Source organism: Rattus norvegicus, chromosome 1 (genome assembly GCF_021556685.1).
Source record: "Rattus norvegicus strain SHRSP/BbbUtx chromosome 1, alternate assembly SHRSP_T2T, whole genome shotgun sequence".
Lineage (NCBI taxonomy): Eukaryota > Metazoa > Chordata > Mammalia > Rodentia > Muridae > Rattus > Rattus norvegicus.
In genome coordinates this window covers 107,354,397-107,372,974 of record NC_141534.1, presented here as the reverse complement: position 1 = coordinate 107,372,974, position 18,578 = coordinate 107,354,397, and the positions used below count along the sequence as shown (strand labels likewise).

Here is an 18,578-nt window from a genome sequence, read left to right as displayed (position 1 = left end):
GAGGCAAGCAGTCTGTGAGTTTAAGATTAGCCTGGTCTACAGAGTGAATTCTGGGATAACCAGAGCTAAACAGAGAAATTCTGTCTCAAAAAACCCAAAGCCAACAATATATATATATATATATATATATATATATATATATATATATATATTAACAATTCTAGAATGTGGGACAAGTGTCTGTTTTCTTAAGCCATATAGTGCAGTGTTTTGAGACAAGGTCTCCCTATATAGTCCAGGACGGCCTTGAGCTCCAACTATAGCCGTTCCTGTCTCACCGTCCCAAGTGCTGAGATAACAAGTGTGCAACAGACCTTGCTTGACTCTCTCTGCTACACCAGGCCTTTAACCACTGTTCGTTTTGAGATAGGGTGTCTGGTAGACTGGGCTAGCCTCTAACTCATTATGTGGCTGAAAATCAGCTTCCGATCCTCCTGCTTTGTAACTCTTCAACGCTGGGTTGATAGACATTTACCACCACACCTGTTTTACAGTGGGCTTGCAGGGGACCGAACCCAGAGCCACATGCACACTAGACAAGCACTGTATGAGTTAGGCTCCAGCCCATCCTGTTTCTGGATCTTTCCAAAAACTTTCCACTCCATCTGGAGTTTCCTGTCTCCTCTTTCTTGTAGGCAAATTCCTACTAGAACAAATATAGACTTCAGGAGGTGCGCCACCACCACCACCACCATGAAGTCATTTGGTTATGCTAGTGAGGTGGACAGAATCTGTCTCCTTTGAGGTCTGCTGGCCACCTGTGCCACCCCCACTACTGTGCACAGACAGGCATGGCTGATGACTGGAGGGAGGGAAGGGAAGGGCCTGGTCGGCAAGTGGTACAGATGTGGATTTCACACCAATTTGCTTCGGTCCCAAGAAACAAAGTTTGAGTCACAAGGAACACATGAGGCTTGCCCTGCTCTGGGCTTTCAACTCCTACATGCAGGCTCTTGGGTGGGAGGAGGCAAAGCCAGAGCCCTAGAAGCTAGGGTAGTTCCCACAACCCCTGTGAACTTCCTTAACCCTCTCTCCCTGCCCTCAACACCCACTTCCTTGGGATCTTAGCAAGGTCCTCCCCATCAGAGTACTCACAGACAGACGGAGGCCTCTGGGTATTCAAATAGTAACAGGAAACTCAGAGGGTGCTTGCTCTGGGCCGGGCCTGTTCCAAAGCCTTAATGTAGATTGAGAGGTTTTAGCTTCAGACTCCACTTGTTAGGTAAGTCCCGGACTCCTGATCCTTCACCTCCTAAGTGCTGAGAAGTGGGCCACCAAGGCTCTAGACTGTATTTCAAGACTAGGTGGTGGGGTTGGGGATTTAGCTCAGTGGTAGAGCGCTTGCCTAGCAAGCGCAAGACCCTGGGTTCGGTCCCCAGCTCCGAAAAAAAGAAAAAAGAAAAAAAAAAAAAAAAAAAGACTAGGTGGTATTCAAAGCCTCCCCCTCCCCCATCGGAATAAGAAAGTATTTAAGTGCTAGACTTTCTGGATCTGAGACTACTGGGCACCTTTTTCAAATTTCTTGCCTTTCGCAGCCATACCTAGTCTATTGTCTTTTGGCTAATCATCAAGCCGCACAAATCTAATTAGAACCCAGTGACTCCACTGGAGTCCTTTCACTTCCAAGTACATTGGCCACTTTCTCCCAGGCAACTTATTTAGAACCTAAGCTTGGCATATCAAGGCCTTTTTCGGTTGCCTTCGAAAGACTCTCCCAACATGGATGGGAGGTCTGTTGACACAATTCCACAAGACACGAGACTTTATTGTGACAAATAACCTTTAAGGCTCACAGGCCAAAGCAGTAACTTCCGGTCCCAAAGGTCTGCTTGTGGCTTCCAGCCTTTTGCTCAATATCGCTCGCGTCCACGTGGCAGAGGCGCATGCGGAGTCACGAGCGCTGCTGCTTCTGATTGGCTCTGCTGACTCACACCTTACAGAGTAGCTCACTTTAGTTCCTAGGCCCAGGGCTCCGAGTGGGTGGCAGCAGGCCTCGGCAGGCGCCACCGCGCTCCTTCTGTTGCAGCCGCCGCAGCGGCCCGGCCCAACGTGGCCTCCAGGGCAGCGCGAGGCTGTGGCGGTTCAGGATGAGGTGCGCGGGGTCAGTGTGGTTCTCCGCAGCTCTGCCCAGGAGGAGGTAGTCAGCGCCAGGGCGCAGGCGCAGGCAGCCGCAGGACAGGTCAGCGCGGGGCACCCAGGCCTCCTGGCTGCCGCGGCGCACGGGCCACGCACGCTGCTTGAACACAGCCAGCACGTGCACGGCCAGCCGCCACCATTCGGGTCCTACCGCCTCGGACAACGAGGACAACGACGATGATGCTGAAACCTGTGCGGACTCTGCAACCCGGGCGTGCAGAACTGAGGGAAGACACCGTGTCAGGCAAGTGGGAGGCTGGCCCTGAGGAGTGAGGGCAGGCCTGATGGAGATGACACCACCATGTGGCAGTGGGAAGGGGCAGGCAAGGGCCTAGATCGGTGGTTAGATCGGTGATTCTCAACGTGTGAGTCGCGACCCCCTTGTGGTACTACCGATCTTTTCGCAGTGGCCTCCTTAGACCAGCATAGATACTTGCATTGCGATTCGTAACAGTAGTAAAATTACAGTTATGAAGTAACAACGACCAGCTCCGAAAAAAAAGAAAAGAAAAAAAAAAAGTAACAACGAGAACTATTTCATGGACAAGGGGTCACCACATTTGGAAGGTTGACAACCACTGGTCTAGATGTATGAAAGGGAGGCCAGGTTCGAAGTTGGGAAGAACATACGCTGTGGTCTAGGGTGGTGGATGTCAATGGTATGTGAGGTGGGGAGGGGAGAAATTCAGGATCATGGCTGTAAGGGCCCTGTGAGTTGCAGAACCTGGGGGTGAGGCTGGGGGTGAGGGTGGGGGTAGTGAGGATAGGGTGTGCCCAAAAATGGAATCAGGAAGAGTATATGAAGCAGGGTTTCAGGGTTGTGGTTAAGAAGGATGAGGGAAGAGGAGGTTCAGAGTGATGCTCACTAGAGATCAGGGAGAACATTCTAGGAGCTTCAGATAATGCTGGCAGGAACTATTGGAGTCATGTTACTACTAACAGTAGCCTCAAGAGTCCAGGGTTCCTTTTTGGGCAACAAGGTCTCACTAAAATGTTGAGGCTGGTCTAGAACTTACTCTTTAGCCCAAGCCGATATCCAGAACTCACTGCAGTCTTTCTGCCTCAGCTTCTCGGGAACTGGAGATTTTGAGCCTGTACCAGCATGCTAAGCTAAGTCCAGAGCATTAGTGTAACAGAGTGAGAAGATTCCCAGGACTGGGGGCCTCAGGAGAGGTGGGTCTTGCCAGAAAGGCTTTGGGGGTGAACTGGTGGTCCAAAGAATGAATTGAGTGCTAAGGCCTGAGACTTGACGGATGCCATGCTACCATGAATCAGTGCTGTGGTCGGGGAGGGTCAGGAAGACCTGGGGGCTAGGCTCTGGCTGGCAAGGCAGATCTGTGGGATCAATGCCCCTGAGAAGAGGGTGGGAGAAGCCCCACCTCACGTGTGACACTTAAGCAAGTGATGATACTTCAGGCAAGGGGGCCCATGCTCCGGGACAGGAGGAGGGGACCAGGAGTGGTTTGTACTTTTCTGGCTAGGCCTGGTCCCTGAGATGTGAGAGCTGAGCTCATAGGCCTCAGGATTGGGCGCTGCTGTGCATGGGTGGGGAGGGAAGCAAGGGCTCAGATGTGAGACTGGGGGGGGGGACAGCAAATGACAAGGCCTTCGCTTCATCCCCATCCCTCTTCTCCTTCCAGCTCTCAGAGGAGGTAAGGCAAAAGGGCAGGATGCACAGCAAGTGGGAGAGTATGAGGGACAAAAAGGCACAGGAAGCAGGGGCATTCCTCCCACTGTCTCCCACCATTGTCTTCTGTTGTGTCTCATCCTGGTGGAGAGCAGTCCCTTAGGGTCTAACATCCTTTCCCTTTTACAGTGAGGATGGGGGAGAGGGCAGGCCTGTTCTCCTCTCACTTACCGTAGTCCTGCTGACAGTACTTCTGAAGGTTCATGTGCACACTGCTGACGGAGACATTGCAGTAGCCTTGACACTGTGGGTCTGGAGAGGGCCATGCTCTCTGCAGTGGGCTCCCACGGTCTGGGTCGTAGCCCATTTCCCCACCCCATTTCCACAGACAGCTGGACTGTCTGCACCCTCAAGAAGGCCTGGAGGCCAGCTATAGTGGCGCATGTCTTTGATCCCAGCACTTGGGAGGCAAAGGCAGGCCAGTCTCTGAGTTCAAAGCCAGCCTGGTCTACAGACCAAGTTCCACCAGGGCTGCCCAGAAAAACCCTGTCTATAAAAAAATAAATAAATAAATAAATAAATAAATAAATAAATAAATAAAATAAAGCAAACCAAAACCAACAGAGATGGGCTTGGTGCCCTCCCCAGTCATCCCACCCTGAACACCCTTTGCTGCTGGGAATGTCTCTGCCAACCTCTTACCTGATCGCGATGCAACAGGAGTAGTAGCAAGGGCAGTTGTTGCTTCTGGAATTCCTGTCAGAGGAGAGGAGAAACACATCTTAAACTCTAGGAATCACCACTAGGAATCCAGGCAAACAACTCTCAAGGGTACAACCATCCTTCATCCTCACCAGGACCCTCCCCTCCCCTCATAAGAACAGGAGTCCAGAACCTCAGCCTTCTTCCCAAGACTGAAGAGTCTGTAGTTCCCAGCCCGAATTCTTGGAGGATTCAGGGTTCATCCATTGCCACCCCCAAACCAAAGCCACACACTGCAGTTGTCCCCTGAGACCTGGACTGTCATTCCCCCACCCCAGTTCAGGACTGACGGCTTTACGTGCTATAGGACTCACGTTGACAGGGCATCCTGGGTGAGCGGCTCTGCTGGTACCCAGGACCACAGTGATTGCATGTCAGGCCCGTGACCCCTAACTTGCAGGAGCACTGGCCACTGGTCTGGTTGCACATCCCTCCTGTTGCTCCAATTGGGTGACACTGGCAGGCTTCATGACAAAGTGAATGAGTTACTTGGGGCCAATAGGCTCCTTACAAAATCCATGTCCCCTTCCCCAAACCTGACATTCTAAATTCCTTCGCTCCCACCTCTGTACCTGCCGTTTCAGAATGCCAGCTTTGCCCTTTCCCTTTTGGCTTGGCTTCAGGCCACACTCACCCCTGCATGCCTTGGGACTAGTGATGGGCTGGCTTGGGTCCCTCCAGAACCCCGGCTGGCAGTAGTGACAGTGCCGCCCGGCTGTGTGGTGGCGGCACCGCTCGCACACACCCCCGCTGCGGCCACCTGACAACCTGAATAGCTCGGAGTTGAACCGGCAGCGCCTGGCATGCTGATTGCAGGAGCATGCTGGGAACAAGACGAGGTCAGAAGCTGTCACACAGGCACGTTAGGGCCAGGTCCATCTCCCGTCCCCAGCTTTCGTCCTGCCACCCTGTCCTCAGGAAAGGATGGAGCTCTGTGGTTTTAGAGACTGCCTGTGGCTCATTCCTGGGATATCTTAATTCTCACGATAAACTGTGGTATCCCAAGGGTCACCAGTTAGCGGGTGACCCTCCCGAGAGGTCACGGTGCTGAAAGAATGGGCTGGGTTGGGGCAGTCCCTGCCTCTGCCCAAAGGGGACTACTCTGTCCTATAGCTCTGTGCCCTAGACTGCAGGGCAAGGAGGTAAGATGACCCGGTAGCTGGTGCTGGTTCAAACATGGAGAGTCTGACCCCCAATTAGCTTATTTCAGGCAGAGTTAATAAAGCACAGCGCAGTCTGGTGACATTTCCTAATGACAATGAACCTAATCCTGTGTGCAAAACAGCTTAGGACATTGAAACTCCTTTTAAAGTACGTGACATCTTTCGTAAAGATTGAACAGAGAAAAAAAAGCCCAAGATGTAGGGGAGGATCTGGTGTGGTCTGAGCCACAGGGATAGTGCGAAGGTCACCAAGATATTAAACATGTCCATTCCCAACCTTCTGAGTGGGAACCACGTGACATCTCAAGAGACAACCCCGTGTTTTAAACATTCCTGGCTCCCCTCGTGCTCATCCATGAGCACAAGGACCTCTGTGCCTCCCACACACTGCTTATCAGAAACACTAGGAAACATCATACATCTGTTTGTTTGATCCGGGGGAGAACCAGGTCAGGAAAGATCTCCTTCCTCGGGAAGCCCCGACTGAGCTAGACCTTTCGGTCTTCTTGCTTCTGTTTCCTGAGTGCTGACAGATAGGAGAGCCTACCATGCCTGGCGAGTTCTTGAAAACCACATAAACTGCTGGGCATGGTGGGCACACTTTTAATCCCAGCACTCAGGCGGCAACTCTATGCTATGTAGGCTAGCCTGGTCTACATAGCAAGTTCCAGGCAGTGAAGACTGCATAGTGAGACATTGTCAGAAAAGAAAGGAAGGAAGGAAGGAAGGAAGGAAGGAAGAAAGAAAGAAAGGAAGAAAGAAAGAAAGCTAAAACAACAGAACCCATCCACATAAATCAAGGGCTCATCCAGCATCCCCAGGCCCGAGGTCCTGTACTTCTACCAGGAATTCCAGAGAGAGGTTAGAGCAGAGGACCCGGTCACTCTCTGAAAGGACTTGACTTAGAGGCTGAGAGCCTGGCCTGTAGCTCCCTGGAGCCGAACCGAGCAGAGGAGTCATGCAGTAAGGGTAGAGGCGGCTCTGTGTTCTTGAGAATATGAGTCCTTTCTTGGGCCCCTGTTGCTCCCTGTCCAGGGAGGCTCTCTGCTGTCTCCCAGGGGTTTGGGTGGTTCTAAGTGGCAGGGTTGCTCCAGTGCCTCTGTGCAGATGCAGACTTTAGCTCCTTTCTGACCCAGAGTAGCTTTGCCTCACGTCAGCTTCTCAAGCAACATGGCGGACAGAGGACAGTCAAGCTACCTCTCTGTAAAGCCCCAGGAATGTGTCATTGCCTCTCATCCAGGTCCCCAGGGCCACATTTCTCTTAGCTGTGGTCATACTCATGGATACAGCCTCCCTAACACCCACGCCCTGTCCAAGCCCTGCGTGAAGCCTGCCCAGCATCAGGACAGGTGAGTCTCCCCTGCTGGTCCCTGAGGTAGGGTTGGGGGTGGGGCAGAAGACCAGGACACTGCTTTCCCTGAAAGCTGAGGAATGTGTATCCGTCTGCATCTGTCTGTCAGTAGATCGATTGTCCACGGGCCTGAAGGTATTCAGGCCTCCTTCTGAGGTCATAGACAGAGGTGGGAATGGAGCGGATGGTGTGACTGGAGGAAGAGAGGCCAGAGCGCGTTCTGGGGGTGGCTGCATCTAGGAAGACAAACCCCTAAGAATCACCTCAGCTCTGTGTCCTTTCTACCTGGCAGTGTCATCATAGTGGGTGCTCAGTGGAGGGACAGAGCTCTGCTCCCAGGGCTCCAGCTCACTGGCTTCTCTGTAGCCTTAGGGACAGTGTCACTGTCCACACTTTATTGAATAAGAAAACAGGCACAGAGAGATCAGATCCCTTGCCTGAGACCACATAACTGTGAGCAGAGGAGCTGAAACTGGGCCAGGCCATCTGCTGAAGCTGCTCATAATTGTGTTTGGGGTCGCCTAGTATGGCAGCACCTACTGGGAGCTGGGCAGATGGTCATAGCAGGTCACGCAATGTGGCTTTGTGTTAGTGAATGATGGCTGCAGTCTTCTCATCCAGACAGTAGGTGGTCCATCAGAATGTTTCTTCATTTACTCTCCCCTGTGCCGTGTCTCCCGGGAGTCAGGAAGTATGTCTGCCTATCCCCTTGCCCAAACCCAGTGCCATACCAGACGCTGGGATATGATCTGCCCAGGACTTCATTGGTGTGCCCACTGGTTAAAACTGGTGGGTCAAGGTCCCTGACAGAGGGCTCTCTCTCTCTCTCTCTCTCTCTCTCTCTCTCTCTCTCTCTGTGTGTGTGTGTGTGTGTGTTTGCATGTGTGTGTGTGTGTGTGTGTGTGTCTGTGTGTGTGTTTCTGTGTGTGTCTGTGTGTCTGGCAAACAAAGAGAACCAGGCTACAGCACAGTGTGACAGCAAGCAAGTAAAAGCATTTCTGAAGGGAAGAGAGCATGCTGCATGCTTTGGAACAAGGGGCCAATGCATGTTGGCATGTTTCCCAGGGGTCCAAGTGGTGGCAAGGATTGGGGGCAAGACCCATGACTTACGCAAGCACGGGTGAGGGTGCTGGGGTGTGGCAGGTCTCCAGGGCCAGTCTCGATGGGATGGGCGACAGCTCTCACACCCTGGGCCAGTGGTGTGGTGGCGGCAGCGGCAGCGTGGGGGCTGGGCCCGAGCGGCACAGCGGGCAGCGTGGCCATGGCACTGGCAGCGGCCTCTTACTCCAGTGGTCACCAGCCCTGCTTTCCCCCCGAGCTCCACACGGAGGTAGCTGGCCACTATCCTGGTCTTGGGGCCTGGTGGGGAGTGAAAGGTTACCTTCTTGGGACCCCCCAAAACCCCAGGCCAGGCAGGCCTGCGCCATAGTGGCCTCCAGGGGCCTCCAATGGCCCAGGCAGCAGAAAGAACCAGGGCTGGAGGTCCTGCGGTGCAGAAACGCAGGGTGACAGACGTCAAGAGGAAGGAGCCGTCCAGGTCCAGGGTCAGAGTGCCATTGCAGACAGGGTCAGGGCTGTCTGCAGGAAGAGCACAGGTCTGAGAGCAGGGGGCTGCTGCCTTGCCAACCAACTGGGTCACTGGTGGGAGGCAAAAGCGAGGACGCCCTCCTGGGTCATAACATGGGTCTGAGGTGGCCTGGCTAAGGAGGAGCAAGAGGCTGAGGGCAACGAGCACGGTCACAGCAGAGCCGGTACCTGTAGACAGAGGTGGCAGATGGGATCAGTCGGTCTCCACCCTGCTGAGGATCCTTGTGGACCCTGCATTCCTCCCAGTCCTTCCTGAGCCCCCTCCCCAGCTGCCCTGAAGCGAGGAAAATAGTTCCATCTGGGGAGAATTACTGTTTACATAACCCACAGGGAAAGAACGCAGGCAAAATCGAGAATTTTGCCTGAACTAATCCAGAGCTTAACACCCCAAAGTTATCCATCAGTGTCGAGGGGTAGAGGCCCCAGGGAGAGGGTGAGGGTAGATGAGGAGCCAGCAGGGCCAACAGATGTGAAAGCCTAGGAGAGCAAGTCAAGGAGGAGATCGAGGAGCCTGGCCGAGGGAAGAAACAGAAGAGGAACAGAGACCAACGGAGGTGGGGGGGGGGGAGCCAGAGGGCTAGGGAGGGTGGAGGATGTCTGGGATGGATGGCATGAAGCTAGGAGCTTCAGGGGCTTGGAGGGAAGAGCAGGTAGGCTCAGAGACACTCATGACACCCAAGGACTAGACAGGAAGCAACAGCCTTTGCCCACGTGGGTCAGAGTGGAAACCTTTCCCACATGGGGCTCTAACCCTGTTCTCCACACCCGGGGCACGGAGGGGGATTATTGCCAAAAGTGTGGACTCTCTGCCACCTACCCCAACCCTCCATCCTTAACCCTTTCCCCTCCAGGCGTATAGCCAGAAAACAGAGCTGAGGGAAGGTCGTGGTGAGGGAGCTGGAAACGAACAATGCCTTGGAGTTGAAGAGCAGACCCCTCAGGTACTGGGAAGGCAGAGCCTGGCCTGCCTTTCCCGCTCAGGGTGTTGGGACCCTGCACTTGCATTTCTGGGACTTGCTGGGAGGTGGCCCCACTTGCCACCCCAAATCTCAGACCTAGATCCAAATCCCTATAGGCCCCCGGAGCAGATGGGGGAGCTGATGCTGGGGTATAGATAATATGAGAGGAAAGAAAGAAAGCAGGAGGTGACATAAGGTGTGTGCCCAATGCCAAAACACTTAGAAACCAGAAATCCAGAGCCTAGGGAGTGTTAGAAGCCACAGGACTAAGGTTCTCAACTTCCCCTTCATAGCACTGGGATTTTGGGACCTCCTGAGCCCCCTGCATGTGCCCTTAGCTCTGAATCTCACAGCCCTGTGCTCCACTCACATTTCCCATACAGGGTGCCTGTCTCGCCCAATTCATGGACCCCGGTCCCTGCCCCCAGGAGTCTGGAGCCATTATGCACCCATAACGTAGCATTAACGAACCCCCCACCTCCAGCCCCAGCCCCAGCCCCAGCCATTCCTGTAAACACATTTCTTGCTTAGGTAATTTCAAGGTCCCACCTTCCGGCTCTAAACACTGTGAAGCACCAGGCTGTAAGTTCTCTGTGCCCTTGGGGGGCCGGCGGGAACTGGCCCCTGCCCATTTGGGCCTACAGCCTTCCTACATCTCAGCAGCAGGCCCAGCCAAAGTCGGTAGCTCATAGCCTTGCTGGGCCAGTGGGGGCATAAGGGACTCCCCTGCCTGCCCCGAGTCGGCATGCACCTCCTACCTGGCTGTTAGGGCCCAGCCATTGGTCAAACCTGCCTGAAGGCGAGAAGAGTGTCCTGTAGTCTGCCATCCCCACCCTCTTCTGTAGCCGCAGCACTTGGTAGGCAATCAGGAGGAATGAGAGTGGCTGTCCTCAGGCCCAGGCCAGTGGGGGTTCTGGGCGGGAGCTGAAAACAGAGCCCGCAGAATCCCACACTACCTCCCGCCTGCCCGCCCCAAACCCTAGCCAGCAGCAGCCATGCCTTCCCACAGAGGCCCCTGCCAGCCATGCCACCCGAGACTGCGTGGGACAGGAGCACTGTCGCCCCCAGCAGGCTTGCAGCCTGGTGGTCCCGGACAAACTGGCCTAGAAGGATCCAAGCAGGTAGGGGGACAGCTGCCGCTGGGGTTCCTGGGATGGGGGGCCCAGCCTGTTCCCACTTGCTCCACTTCCTCTTACCTTAAGAATTTAGCTTGCCAGCCCCTGCTTCTGGCTGACCCCAAGCCAGCCAGCCCCTCCCCATCCTTGCAAGCTCCTGCCACGAGTGAGTGTGTTAATTCAGTGTTAAGGTCAGTTGCTTTCAAGCTCTAAAATTCCAAGCCTCCCGACCAGCTGCAGGGGAAACCAGAGGCCAGTGCTGTCTGCAAGGAGGGCAACGGAGAATACTTAAAGCCTGGTTGAACTTGGGGAGGAAAAGAAGGTAGCCAAGGCCAAAGGCAGCTTCCCCCACCCCCTCCGCCTACCAGTGATTGGTAGTTAAGGCCCCAAGGCTTTTAGCCTGAAACACTTACCCAACTGTTGTATTCTGAACATCTGAGTGTTGTGGCTTCCCTCTGAGCAAGGCAAGAGTATGTGGGGTTTGTTCTTGAGCACCCGTCCCATTCATAGCTACCATCTTGCCAGTGTGTAGAACTGGCCCAGGACAAGACTCAAGGACCTTGTTGCCCTGGGAATAAGAGATCCCTCTAGACTGCCAGGTGATCCTCGAGGCTAGGATCTTAGAGGAGCAAGGACAGAGACGAATGAGAGCTACAAGACCCATGGAGGCAGGAGGAGTAAGCTTTAAGAGAAGGTTCAGGCCAGCAGACCTCACATCGGAGAACCATGTCCCAGCAAGGGCTGTGTGAGCATTAGGGTGACACATGGGGTTCGTGGATCCAGCAAGTCTTCCCAGGTCTCTGCTCTAGCCTCAGCACCATCAGGCTACTGTCAGACAGAGGCGGGAAGCTGGTCTGTTCTGTAGCTGGTTGGGAGTGACTTGCTATGGAGCAGGGACAGGTGGGCTTTGGAAGGGTGGCTGCTGGGACACCCAGAGAGGGTCTGGGTCTGTTGTAGGACACTGCCTGCCCAGCATCATAAGTCCCTAAATTGTTTCCGAGGGACCTCTCTTCCTTACTTTGTTTTGGGCGTCTGAACTACCCCCAGAAGGCATCCACTGTGGGACTGCCAAGCCCGTCCAGGGAATGGCTTGTCCTCAATTCAGAGGTGGTATGTGTTCCCCAAGTATCGAGACCTTAACCCTTACAGGACCTGACTTCAGGAGAGCTCAAGCCTCTTTGCTCTCCACAGTAACTCTGGTGGAGGGTCTCTGTCAGCAGCCTCAGTTTGGAAAGGAGGTGGGTAGCACAGCCACCACCCTTGCTGTGGAACAACCTCAAGAGGGCACTCTTGGCATAGCCTGATGAAGTCTGGGCTTTTCCTCAAGATGGCAGCAGTAGGGCACATCCCAAAGCAGCTGTTTATCGGGAAGTCCGTCCACTCCCTCTCCTGAAGCTGCACACTGTCTTGAACCCTTTCTCCTCTCTGGCCCAGGTTGTCTGGCCCAGCTCTCCTCCATGGTGCTCTGGCTGGGCTGGGCTGAGCTATCCGCTTCGAGTTGGGTGGAGAGCCAGAGACAAGAGAGAAAATGACTGGGATGAAATGAGAGAAAATGGGCTGGGGTGGGGGAGAGGATGGATTTGCTTTTCAGCAAGTGAAGCAGAGCCAGGAGGTGTATTTCTGTCAGACCTGGTGTGTGTGTGATGTCCTGTGTGTGATCAGAGCTGGGCCTGACCTTTCTGGGAACCTGAGTTAAACTTGAATGTCTAGACTTCCAGAAATGATCCGGTTACTAATAAAGTTAGGCTCTGGGATCCAGGAGTAGCGGAGCTGAGGGAGCCTGCCCGACACTGAGGCTTGTCCAGAGAGTAAGCAGGAGCGAGCAGATGTCAGGATGGTGGAGCAGAGGTGACACAGCCCGTGGTGAGGTCTTACCTCCCATACTAATTCATCAGGAAAATGCCCCCGTAAGCTTCTCTACAGGCCACCTGAAGGTGTCTGCTCAGGCGAAAAGGTCCCAGGTAACTTGTGTCAAGTTGATGAGAAAAACTAACCAGCATAGCTGAGCTGCGTATCAGAGTCCACACAAGCCCAGCGGTGCCAAGGCAGAGCTTGCAGGTTAAAACACGCGGTCTCCTCGGTGAGGGCCCACTGCACTTTGCCCACCATAGCCAGTCAACAGCAAAGAAAAGCAGATGGAGAAATGGAACTCTAACTGCTGGTGGTTCCTGAAACCAGCGACCACAGGGCCACATTCGACCCAGCAGTGCCCCCCAGACAGGTGCTCAAGGGAACCAAAGAGCATCCACGTGGATACCTTGTGAATCATGACAACAGTGCCCATCACAGGTGGGAAATGAAAATAACCATACAAGGTGGTGGTGACAGGCCAAAGACCAATGCTGTACACGTCCACTTACTAACCATGTGGCTCAGCAAGCCGTGGGGACAAAACCAGCTTAGCTAAATAAGGTAGCCGGTGGGACCCGAGCCAGGGCTATAGACGCACAGTCTTTGGGATGAGGCGGGTATTAGGCAGCTCTGAGCGCACTAGAAGCCACACTAGTGGAACTCGGGGAACACTGACCTGGGTGGATTCTTAGGTATGCAAATTCTATCCCAGCGAAGTGAGGCTAAACACAGACCTACGTGTAAAGGTCGAATGATAAGACTACATTATAGAATGCTTCAGAAACAGGAAGTTGGCACTGCCCATCCCCCGAGCCCTGGCCCAGGAGCAGGTGCTTGCCTCACTTGCTATATTTGACTGGTCTTGGCAGGCACAGGTCTACCCAGAGCTGCAGAGTCAGGAACTCTGCACAGCCTGACTCTGACACAGACAGAGAGAACGCAGTGCTCATGGGTCTGCCAGTCTCATCTTATCTCACAGGAGGAGAAACCGAGGCGGAGATTAAGCTGAACACTGAGCCCGAGCCCACAGAAAGCAAAACCACATAGGGCTCATCTGGTTTGTGCAGCCACAGCCTGCTCCGGCCTCTGTAATGCCCACGTGGAGAATTCTCTCTGCCCCTCTCGTGTCGTCCTAGCCCACTAGCAGCTGGCATGTAGTAGAAGCAACCATTCCTTGTGGGCTGGGCATGACGGGAAGGTATTAGAAGCACAGCCATTAGGGGTGTGGGTATACTGCAGGGCCACAGTGGCCCTGAAACCGGAGACTGTGCACAGCCCTGTACGCTTCCCATGTCCATAATTCCTGTAGAGCTTATGAGTCCCACACAGTAAGAAACAGCGCAAGCAGGGTAACCGTGGCAGTGCTGCCAAGAGCTCTGTGGGTGGGAGTGTGAGCACCCCGTACCTGATGTACCCTGACAGTTGCTCTGTTTGTGTTTTCTCAAGGCAGGGTTTCTCTGTGTAGCTCTGGCCATCCTAGAACTCTCTCTGACTGGCCTCTGACTCAGAGATCCACCTGTTTCTGCCTCCCAAGTGCTGGGATTAAAGGATTAAAGGATTAAAGGATTAAAACACTGCTCAGGCCCCTGTTAGTCGTTTTATTTAAAGGAGCCTTTTATAGAGCCTCTCTGACGGATCAAATCTCCGTGATTATTATTCTTGCCCTTTGGAGCCATTATGAAGTGAAGTAAGGGTTACTTGAGCATAGCACTGCAAATCTCTTCAGAGGAAAGTCAACTTTCAGGAGCTGATTGTCCCCTGCCACTTTGTGGCATCTAAGCAGTGAGCACAGGACATCAGGGCTGCCTGGAGGCCTCTACTGGCTGAGTCATCTCGCTAGCGCTAGCCGGAGCACAATGGGCCGGATAACAGCTAAGTGACCCAGGCATGCAGAGCACTGGGCCTGGTACCCCGGACAAGGATGGGTCACCAGAACTGGGGGCGGGGTGGGGCAGGGTGGGCGGTAAAAGAGTTCATCACCCTCAGCATAAAACTTAGAACTTACAGGTTATTTACTTCTGGAAATTTCCACTTATATTTTCAAGCCGCACTTGACCCTGAGTAATTGAAACTCTAGGTCAGACTGTGAATGATGAGGGGCTTCTGTATCACACCAGATTTCCATGTCCTCCCTGAAGTAACTGTTGGATCATACAGTGGCTGCAGTCAGGTAAGAGATGGCTATCCGGTTGTTTTCAGTGATTACACCTAGTCGTGCTCATTGAACAGAAGATGAAAAGATTCAGAGAGGTACAGTGAGACCCAGCACACTGCTAGGAAAGGGTGGGGCTGGCCTCAGAGCCAGGCAGAAACACTTCCTGAATGACTGCTGGATAAGAGACTCCCACCCCCTACTCCGACCCTCCTGACTCCAGTCTTCTCTTACAGCTCTCCAAGGACTCAAGGCCATCTGCCCACCTCTCTCCACCTTTTACCTCTTCTTTGTGATCTTCGTGTTGTCTACCATTTTCCACTGCCACCGGCGCCTCAGTCTAGTGCCTGCCCCCTGGGCCTCGTCAGCCCTTGTGGTCTTATCCCCAAGACACCTGCCCCGGGAAGGCATGTTCACCATCAATGTCAGAGGCCGGCTGGGGAACCAGATGGGCGAATACGCCACATTGTTTGCACTGGCCAGGATGAACGGACGGCTTGCTTTTATCCCCGCATCCATGCACAGCACTCTAGCGCCCATCTTCAGGATCAGCCTCCCGGTGTTACACAGTGACACAGCCAGAAGGATACCATGGCAGAAATACCATCTCAACGACTGGATGGAGGAGCGTTACCGCCACATTCCGGGACACTATGTGCGCTTCACGGGATACCCGTGCTCCTGGACCTTCTACCACCACCTGCGCCCAGAGATCCTGAAGGAGTTCACTCTGCATGACCACGTGCGGGAGGAGGCCCAGGCCTTCCTGCGTGGTCTGCGGGTGAATGGGAGCCAGCCGAGTACTTTTGTGGGTGTCCATGTGCGTCGAGGGGACTATGTGCATGTCATGCCCAAGGTGTGGAAGGGCGTGGTGGCTGACCGGGGTTACCTGGAAAAGGCCCTGGATATGTTCCGGGCACGCTATTCATCTCCAGTCTTCGTGGTCACCAGTGATGACATGTCCTGGTGCCGGAAGAGCATCGTTGCTTCCCGAGGGGACGTGGCATTTGCTGGCAATGGCCTTCAAGGATCGCCTGCCAAGGACATTGCATTACTCATGCAGTGCAACCATACCGTCATCACCTTGGGTACCTTTGGTATCTGGGCTGCCTATCTCACAGGTGGGGATACTGTTTACCTGGCTAACTTTACCCAGCCCAGCTCCCCTTTCCATAAGGTTTTCAAGCCAGAAGCAGCTTATCTGCCTGAGTGGGTGGGCATTGCTGCTGATCTGGAACAGCCAAACAGAGGAGCCCCTGGCCATGCCTCAGCAAGAGCCCCCAAGAGTCACCAGAGGACCTTGCTGTAGTGCACATGCTCAGAGGGGCGGTGGGGGGGAGGGTATGTTGTTGTCGTGCTCGTGCTCGTGCTCGGGACCTCACAGGGATTCCCAGTTCTGTTTTGCATGCTTCTCAGCTGAGTGATTGCAGGTCAATGATGTCACCTCACTGCCTTCCTGAAACTCTGAGCACAGCCTGGACTTAGCTCAGCAGCAACAGCACAGGTACTTTGAGCTCCTCCATGCCCACACTGTTAGCCATCATAGGCCTAACATTGGCTGCATCTGGAGTGCTGTGTCACGGAGGCCAGTGTGTAGTTAGGGTTTCTGCGGCTCTGATAAAACACCATGGCCATGGACAAGTTGAGGAGTGAAGAGCCTACTTCAGCTCATACTTCCACATCACAGCACATCACTGAGGGAAGTCACGGCAGGAACCTGGAGACAGGAGCTGGTACAGGGGCTATGGAGGGTGCTGCTTACTGGTTTGCTCTTTGTGCCTTGCTCAGCCGGCTGCCTCATACCACCCAGAGGGTGTAGGAGGACATTTCCAGGACACTTTCCTGGAGCACAAAGCCTCTGAGGCTATCTCAGCCCTGGCTGGGGACTTGGTTACTGTTCCCTGCTCTGGTCTCCTCAGGTGTGATGGGACGCAGAGGCTCTTTAGGAGGTGAGCAGATGGCAGTGGGAGCCGTGAGATGAAGGGCGCCCTGCCCAGCTTCGTGTTTGCTCGGCCTTGCTTGAACAAAGATACAAACGGCCTTTTCTTTGCAAAAGCCCCAGGAAAGGCTGGTAATATGCCAGTGGCAATAAATGGCACATCCATCAGCAAATATTTACTCAGCTCTTGAGTGGGTTGAAGATGCCCCAGTCCCTCAACAGTGGCGAGGAAGAGGAAGCCAAGTAAGCAGACACTCACTGCCTAGGCTAAAGGTGGCTTAGCCCATAGCGTCTGCTCCTCAGACTCAGATATGAAATAATGTCACCATGACTGTAACTGGTTAGGATGGGGAGGTCCTTGACACATTAGAGCTAGTGACTACAGACGCACGCACACAAAAGGTGACATAATGGCAGAGTGGAGACTGAGTTCTAAGAGTAGGCAATGTTCTGCAGCGCTGACTACCCCATTGGCCTTGCCCCATCCCATCACACAGGCACTAAGGGAAAACACAGTGGAGTACACACCACATGAATGACAGGCGCACAGAGCAAACACCTATTGTGCTCTGGCTGACAGGCTGGGTACGTCTGCCATATGTTTAGCTCTTAGAGGCCTTGGCTTCCATTCTCAGTAATACGCGCGCGCACACACACACACACACACACACACACACACACACACACACACACACAAAGTTAATTTCCTGTTGACCTTGGCAGAAGTTTTTCAATCAGTGTGAGTGTCAAGTGATAGGGGAATATTGGGGTGAGTCAGGCAGGGTGTGATCCTCACTATACCGGGAAGCAGTCAGCGCCTGACAAGAAATGCCAAGAAGGACCCAAGAACTTTTGCTTATGTGTAAGTGACCTCAATCTTTGTGCCCATGCACTCAGGATTGTGAGCCTTCTGGAAGAAAGATGTCCACCTCTCACTGCATCTGAGTATCATGTAGGTGAGAAAGTACCTGATGGCTCAGCCCAAGTGAGCTCAATCAGAAGTAGGCTCATGACTGAACAGCCCTCTCCACCCTCCTCAGCCAGAGAGCAGAGGCTGTGGCTGGATCGATCCTGAGTTGTGCTGCGCAGTACACAAGCTCTGCATACCAGCTGTCACGTCCGGCTGCACCCTTCTTAGCTGTGTGCTTCTGGGAAAATGGCTGCACTGAGGAGCATGGATATGACCCAGGCAAAGAGACATGAATTAGATGCTCCAGTAGAGCGGATTCATAGGGGCAGAAAGGTCTGTGGGCTTTGAGCAGGTCAGGGAGGAGTTGTTTCTTGGGCACAGGGTTTTGGTTTTTATAAGACGGTTCTAGAGGGCTGGTTGGACCACGGTGTGAACACCACCCCCAGTGAATGGCACGCTTAAAAAATGTTCCAGAACACCAGACCTGGTGGAACATGCCTACACTCTCAGGAACTGGTTAGAAGAAGCGGGAAGATGGTCAAGAATTCAGGGACTAAAAAGTGAGACCCTTGGGCCAGTGAGGCGACTCAGTGGAAAAGATGCTTGCCACTAAGCTTATCAACCTGGGGTCCATTCGACAACAGAACTGGGGCTTTTTCCTATGGCTTTCACTCACACCTTGTGAGGCATGCACATGCACATGTGCACACACACACACACACACACACACACACACACACACACACACAGCCGTGAGACTGGTTCAAGAAAAGAATGGCTAAGATTTGCAACAATCGGAAACTACAGACTGGGCCCAGAGTTTGACTCCCACTTCACTGTTACTGACTTAGGCAGGTAACAAATCTCTCTGGGCCTCAGCTTCCTTCTCTGTTTGGTGTTAGAATTTTTTAGTGCTTTTATTCAAGGTACAGTGTAGGTATGAAACAGTTCTGGAGAAAGAATTGCAGGACTATGGTCTCTGGAGAAGTCTCCAGAGGCACCAGGAGCAGGGGAACAGGGTATCGA

General features: G+C 53.6%; 2 protein-coding genes across 15 annotated transcripts; one reads left to right on the top strand and one right to left on the bottom strand.

Moving 5' to 3' along the window:
* Window positions 1–1,744: 1,744 nt before the first annotated feature.
* On the bottom strand, window positions 1,745–15,677 carry Ntn5 (netrin 5). 7 transcript variants are annotated; one of them, XM_087556191.1, is made up of 10 exons: window positions 13,228–13,344; window positions 11,114–11,155; window positions 10,782–10,963; window positions 10,379–10,509; window positions 8,150–8,794; window positions 5,160–5,348; window positions 4,840–4,989; window positions 4,466–4,519; window positions 3,995–4,075; window positions 1,952–2,358 (listed from the first exon to the last, which is right to left on the bottom strand). In XM_087556191.1, the coding sequence occupies exons 4-10, from the start codon at window positions 10,410–10,412 to the stop codon at window positions 1,952–1,954; spliced, it is 1,560 nt and encodes a 519-aa protein (XP_087412317.1). In that variant the 5' UTR covers window positions 10,413–10,509; window positions 10,782–10,963; window positions 11,114–11,155; window positions 13,228–13,344. The 7 variants fall into 7 exon arrangements, with proteins under 7 accessions (NP_001402813.1, NP_001166997.1, XP_087412317.1 ...); XM_087556195.1 differs by lacking the exons at window positions 5,160–5,348; window positions 13,228–13,344 and having other exon boundaries at window positions 2,117–2,398; window positions 11,114–12,079; NM_001415884.1 differs by lacking the exons at window positions 10,782–10,963; window positions 11,114–11,155; window positions 13,228–13,344 and having other exon boundaries at window positions 1,745–2,358; window positions 10,379–10,500.
* Sec1 (secretory blood group 1) lies at window positions 2,252–16,344 on the top strand. Of its 8 annotated transcripts, none has more exons than XM_087556174.1 (8): window positions 2,290–2,380; window positions 3,203–3,309; window positions 6,929–7,037; window positions 9,478–9,567; window positions 10,595–10,706; window positions 11,850–11,938; window positions 14,669–14,721; window positions 14,940–16,344. In XM_087556174.1, the coding sequence occupies exon 8, from the start codon at window positions 15,113–15,115 to the stop codon at window positions 16,010–16,012; it is 900 nt and encodes a 299-aa protein (XP_087412300.1). In that variant the 5' UTR covers window positions 2,290–2,380; window positions 3,203–3,309; window positions 6,929–7,037; window positions 9,478–9,567; window positions 10,595–10,706; window positions 11,850–11,938; window positions 14,669–14,721; window positions 14,940–15,112; the 3' UTR covers window positions 16,013–16,344. The 8 variants fall into 8 exon arrangements, with proteins under 8 accessions (XP_087412270.1, XP_087412300.1, XP_087412285.1 ...); XM_087556159.1 differs by having other exon boundaries at window positions 14,597–14,721; XM_087556144.1 differs by lacking the exon at window positions 11,850–11,938 and having other exon boundaries at window positions 2,252–2,380; window positions 14,597–14,721.
* The last annotated feature ends 2,234 nt before the right edge of the window (window positions 16,345–18,578 follow it).

Bases quoted from the DNA above. Each gene is read 5' to 3' on its own strand.
- Ntn5 (XM_087556191.1), bottom strand. From the start codon at position 10,412: ATGGCAGACTACAGGACACTCTTCTCGCCTTCAG. The intron at 8,795-10,378 runs GCAGGTTTGACC...CTCTGTCTACAG, and splicing joins GACACTCTTCTCGCCTTCAG to GTACCGGCTCTGCTGTGACC. The intron at 2,359-3,994 runs GTAAGTGAGAGG...GTCTTCCCTCAG, and splicing joins GTACTGTCAGCAGGACTACG to TTCTGCACGCCCGGGTTGCA.
- Sec1 (XM_087556133.1), top strand. From the start codon at position 10,610: ATGCCACCCGAGACTGCGTGGGACAGGAGCACTGTCGCCCCCAGCAGG. The intron at 10,707-14,939 runs GTAGGGGGACAG...CTTCTCTTACAG, and splicing joins GCCTAGAAGGATCCAAGCAG to CTCTCCAAGGACTCAAGGCC.